This window comes from Glandiceps talaboti, chromosome 3, assembly GCF_964340395.1.
Source record: "Glandiceps talaboti chromosome 3, keGlaTala1.1, whole genome shotgun sequence".
NCBI lineage: Eukaryota > Metazoa > Hemichordata > Enteropneusta > Spengelidae > Glandiceps > Glandiceps talaboti.
Genome location: NC_135551.1, coordinates 22781003 through 22787114, shown reverse-complemented (window position 1 = coordinate 22787114; position 6112 = coordinate 22781003). Strand labels below are relative to the sequence as shown.

At 38.1% G+C, this 6112-nt stretch overlaps 1 protein-coding gene across 1 annotated transcript in view; it reads left to right on the top strand.

Moving 5' to 3' along the window:
• Window positions 1-3434: 3434 nt before the first annotated feature.
• The window catches only part of LOC144432837 (neuronal acetylcholine receptor subunit alpha-10-like), an 80263-nt gene continuing 77585 nt past the window's right edge, over window positions 3435-6112 (top strand). Inside the window, exon 1 of the mRNA XM_078121132.1 lies at window positions 3435-3929. Coding sequence (XP_077977258.1) covers window positions 3709-3929 — 221 coding nt within the window. The 5' untranslated portion in view covers window positions 3435-3708. The remainder of the gene's footprint in view (window positions 3930-6112) is intronic.

Here is a 6112-nt window from a genome sequence, read left to right as displayed (position 1 = left end):
CGTGACCCCTCCCGTCGGACCATCAGAATTTTCGAGCCCCCCCCCCCCCACACACACCTTGACATCTATATGTCGTCCTCAGCCCCCTCGCTGCTCCGTACTCTGCTTGTTCCCTATAAGTATAAAGAAAGAAAGAAAATCAGTATACATCCAGATTTGATATGAATGCCTCCCCTATTAGAAGTAAATGTGTTATGTATTGACTGTCCTTTAATTCCCCCCCCCCCCCCTTTTGAAAATGTCAGCCAAACTGAAGATGACGAAGTTCCGTAGTAATGGTAACGCTCGTGGTTATGTATACGATCCTGGTTTAGACATATGGCAGAGAAAGTAAACCAGCAATGATAATTTGTACATGTGTTTTTTATCAGGCTAACATTTTGCAAACTTATAGTGGTTTCCTGAAAGAGAGTGTTTGATGAGTTGCGATTTTAATCAGACTGGGATGATAACTTGAAAAAAATCCTAACTTTGGTGAATTTAGTATTCGTCATTTCCTCAAAACTAAACGAGGTATCACTCTCCTCGCTTCCACTGTACCATTATAGTGCTAGCTCTTAAAGAGCACCACTAACGGTCATAGTGTGGCCACAACAACTTTAATCTATGGATATCCATCAGTAGGTCAACTAATGATCAAAAAACTATTTCTGCTAACTGTGCTAATTCCATGGCACAGATTTCGCCGCCCGATAACTAATCAGGGCTAGCCATTACCCCTCAGAATGTGTACCAAGTTTCGTTTTAGTCAGACGTTGAGAAAATGATGACAGACAGACACAAAGACAGCAAAAACATATGCCCCCCCCCCGATGTAAAGGGTAATGGAAACCATATACAGTAATTCGAGCAGCTATTATGACCCCCACCTCCTCCGGAAATAGAATTCAAGCAGTACAACACTTACACATATCAGCTCGTGATCGTACTTCTACCCTCTGAATAGGTGTAACCACTTAAAATAATACAGGGAACATGTACAAGTAATCATGTCCTAACATAGTATTACACTTTTTAGTTGTGTGAGCATTTAAGTTAAAAGGGTTAGTCCCGAAACGTCAGCTACTTAAATTTGTTGGGCCGTGAACATTTTGTCTTAGTTTTTATGGACAAGCAATGTTCAGTTCACACTTTACAATGTAGGCATGCTTTCCAAAGTACAGTGACAGGTGGAGCAAGACTACCACCTGTCACAGTGTGACGTCATAGCATGATTGATGACCAGGTATAGTACTCCATATTGTGTTTGTTTACTGATGGCACTACCGCTGAAAGAAAATGTCACATGTATGAAGAGACATTAGTTAGTTATTACATACATGTGAGACAAGGGTTGAATCATTACATTTTTGAAAACAAAGAAAAAAATAATCCTCTCATAAAAGGAATTGACATGCCTTACATATGGAAACAACCCCATGAATAAATAATACGAAAGGTAACATTGAGGCCATCTACCAGCCAAATGCGCGAGCAAATTTAAACGCAAACGTCTCAGTTTACGTTTATACCGTTCCGGCTGCATGGTTATATGTTAAATTGCAAACCAGATGCAGCTAACTAGACCTCCTATGATTTCCCTGGTGTGCATCTTTTCAGATGTAGTAATTGAATGCAGTATTTGTTCATCCATCCATCCACCTGCTTATCTGCCTGCCTGCCTGCCTGCCTGTCTGTCTGTCTGTCTGTCTGTCTGTCTGTCTGTCTGTCTGTCTGTCTGTCTGTCTGTTTGTCTGTCTGTCTGTGTGTCTGTCTATCTACCCCCCTCCCTCTCTCTCTCTCTCTCTCTCTCTCTCTCTCTCTCTCTATCTCTCTCTCTCTCTCCCTCCACACGCACGCGCGCGCAGACACACAGTTTTAGGGTCAGAAAATCGTATACTCTATGTTTACTAGTACAAATTCGATAAAAGACCAAATTAAACTACTTCTGTAATATGAAATACTATTTTATTCCGATAGAAATGCCTTAATGAAAAAACCACACTATCCGTCATATCCATGATTTATTCACTATCATGTTTTCATGCAATCCATTAATGCATATTTCAGACATTTGTCACTTTCTATACTTCATTGCTAACAGCATAAGTTTCAAATGAATGAACTCCGCCATTATCTTGACTACACTCATTACGGTTTGTTTTTTCCGAAATGATAGTTTGGGAGCAAAGCGCCATCTATCGATTAAAGTCTCCGGCAGTATTATGTAGAATTAGTAATCCTGTCCTTAGTGGGGATGGGGTAGTATTGTAAGCTCTGACGACGAAGGGAAAAACGATATTATAGTGAAGTACACATCCCAGTTACTATGATTAAAGTACCGCCAATCTCGCCATTTCTTTTATCGAACATTGGCATATTTTATATTTAATACTTCTTAATGGCACCATGTGAATACCGTTAATAGCTACATAATGTAATCTAAATACACACGTTTCAAGTCAACCCATCCATCACGAATTAACACATCGAGTTTAATGTTTGGCGGACACCACATAGTACTTTTAATAATTCTCGCTAGAATTGCACAATCGACGGCAATTCATTACGAGTAATTGGACGCATATAGAGAACACACACACAAAAGCAAGGAAAAGGGCCCGTGTATTGTTCTTTAGGTGGGCAGCTGGGAAATTACACAGTGATGCGTTCAGGTACTATCCTTGTACATAATTACAAGGCTATAAGCAGGCACCCCCCCCCCCCCCAATTATACGTTCAGTGACACGACAACACAATGTATTTATCATCAAAATTTTAAAATGTAGCAGTTATTAATGTTTTACTGTACTATAAATAGTACACTCGAGGCATATTAATATCTCTGGTAAGGTCAACTTGATGGCAGTTTGATTGGTTTCATCAAAATTGATACCCCTTTAGTGAATTTTGCAGTGAAAAAAGTCAATGTATACGTAGTTACAAACGCTCTGCAAATTCAATTTGCGGACAATTTAGTTTATCAGCGCGAGACATTAACTTTAACTGTAATATTATCCCAACATTTCATATAGCTGTACGTCTCCATCTAATCTAATTTACATTCTCATCACACGACGGCTCTAATGATTACGCCAAACACACCGACTAGAGACAACAAACGTGTATCAGGCTTCATGCTTTCCCGTATAGGATCACTATCACCGTTTCGATTGACGTTATGCAGTATGATGGGATGACCTTCCGAAGAAATTTTACACATTCTTTCAGCTTGAGGGGGCTGCAACTGTAAGTTTGAGTGTATACTATTCATCGTGCGTTGACTTCGCATCCTGTTGTGAAGCGCAGCGCACGGTTCAATACCTTGGCACCGGAAAACAATATTCGTTTTACCGTGGATGTATCGGAGACGATAGCACTTTCGAAAAAGCCTTAAGTTGGCATTTCATCGCGAGAAAATTATTTATATGGAAATCAAGAAAACGGGAGGAGTGTACACTTTACTGTACATGCGCACTCATGACAAGGTCGTGGCATATTTATGACACCTTTATTTGTTTTTGATGTAAAATAACTATAATACCAGATTGTCAATTGTGCAACATTTACGTCGAAGGTCTAGCAAAATCAGCACATTTGGCATGTTGTGTTTCAAACTTTTGACTACCGACACAGTGTAACAGTGAGCAGTGTACTAGCTTGAACATCCACTCTTTTGAAGCGTGGTACTCGGTACTGGCTACTACCCACAGCACCAGGGACAAAGGCATGGGAATATCTCCTTCACCTCTAAACATGTACGTGTTTGTGGCGACGTTCAACGCTTTGTTGGTTTTGAATGCGTTAGCCTCCATACCTGAGGCAGAGCAAGAAAAAGTCAAAGGCTGTAACGACGGATGGGTTTACGACAAAAACGTACACAATTGCATTAGCTGTGATATATGTAAGGAGTTTCCTGCCACGCCGATATGTAGAAACTGCACCAACAAGTCTTCACTGAAATACAAATATAGTAAGTGAAATCGATTATTCATCGATGTTCTTGTCACCCTAGACATGTGACATTTACATCACTACATGTACAGCTGCAAAACAAAATCCCCAGCTTCGAGTTATCATTCTATATACTTTCGAAAAAAACAAGGAAAAGACATTACATACTGTTACAACTCAAACAGTTTAACGGGTGTGTATTGGAACAAATGTGTATATTGTATTGTTTTTGTATAAACATTGCTAGTACAGTACACCAGCTTTTGAGAACAGTTACACATAAAATAAGCTAGAATAACACTACCAACCTTAAATCAACACATGATGAATTTCTGGCTATTCAAACCAGAAATTAGATCGTATGTACGTTTACTTACAAAACAGAACACTTAAAGCAAATATGAATAAGGCTGTGTTATACATATGGTATATCATAAACAGTTTTTTCTGCTCTTTCACCTGTCAATATTTGCTCACCATTTTGTTAAACCTTCACAGATGTACGTATTCCAGTCTTGTAAACATTTGTAGGATGCCACTTTTCTACATTTTCTGCAGCTAATTTCGGTCAGTTTGATTTTCTCTTACATATATTATATATACATATTTTTGTCAGCGAACCGTTGATGCTCCGTTCTGATGGTTATAAAATTGAATCCGCTATATTATATCGTCAAGCATTGAATTATTTTTCTCTGGTCTGTTGAAAACATAAAATATGATCATATTTTGACGTCCCTGGTTTGCTACGGGATAGGATATAGTGAATAATTGGCGATAAAGTTGTGTTTAACCAACGGCTTATTGATATAAACAGGTATACCAGTTATTCCATACACAATCCCCAGCTTGGTATCAGTGCTGCCCATGCATGTACAAAGACTCAGAGTATTAATATTGAAATAGATAGGTCCCAAGCCAACAAATCGTATGTTTGGACCACTTAATATTACACTGAAAGACTGCAATTTTAAACTTTTAATGTAATCCCCCCTATGCATATTCGAGATAAGAGAGATAACGTATGTAAGCCTAAGACCAAAAAAGTATATACTAAGCTGCAGTACTAAGTAAGTTTGTGAATGATGGCTTCAAGAAAATCTGGTTCGCATCAATAATGGACTCCGTTGCTACTCTTCATAGTACATATGGTTTGGCACGGCCCTTGACTTCAAAGCTAACTGCTGAGAAAACAGTGCCGTATGATGATGCCAATGTTTATCTAAGATCTTGGCCAAAAATAAAGGCAAGTGGAGATGACCGATAACGACCGAGGTATTAAACGTGTCGGTACGGTCATGGGGATAGTTGTGGAAGACCACACAAGTCTGGGACGTAGTATTAACACTAGCATAGTACGTGCAATGCGTGGAAAGGACATCATTTACACACTTGCATGGGAGAATGTTTATTTAAACAATATCTGCATATATACGTGCATAGAACACTGCATGAGTAATAATGTCATGACTTGTAATATAACAAAACGGCTCCCAGATCGTAACGTGAAGGTGTTCAGGAGAGAGTCTTCTTTCACTCGGTAGTCAGTCGACGAACGACAGAAGATGAATATAATTGTGCGATGGGTTCATATAAGATTGTCGAGTAATCATAAAGTCATCTATAAGTCATCTACATCCTGTGATGATCCTCTGGACATACTAAATTCATATATCTTTATCGTGAAATTGGAGTTGACATGAAATATGACACCATAATTTGATATCAAGGCATGTAATTGTAAATTGCTGTCGTGTGCATACAATATATATATATATATATATATATATATATATATAATTTCATTTTTCTTTCACCATGTAGAGTGCTCGATCACCTTGGAGATATATATATATATATATATATATATATATATATATATATATATATATATATATATATATATATATATATATATATATATATCTGTATGTATGTGTGTGTGTGTGTTTGTATGTATGTGTTTTTATATATATATAATATATAATATATATACATATATGCTCGCACACATTATACATAAACCCCAGTTTTTATGCTGCGATTATTAAAATTTCTCCTCGTTTCTATACTGTCTATAGCATGATTGTTAACCAAAGATATTTTGGATGGCGTGACTTGACTTTATACGGTTGTGATAGTGGTGGGTGGGGATGGGGGTGGGGTGGGGCTTGCTGCG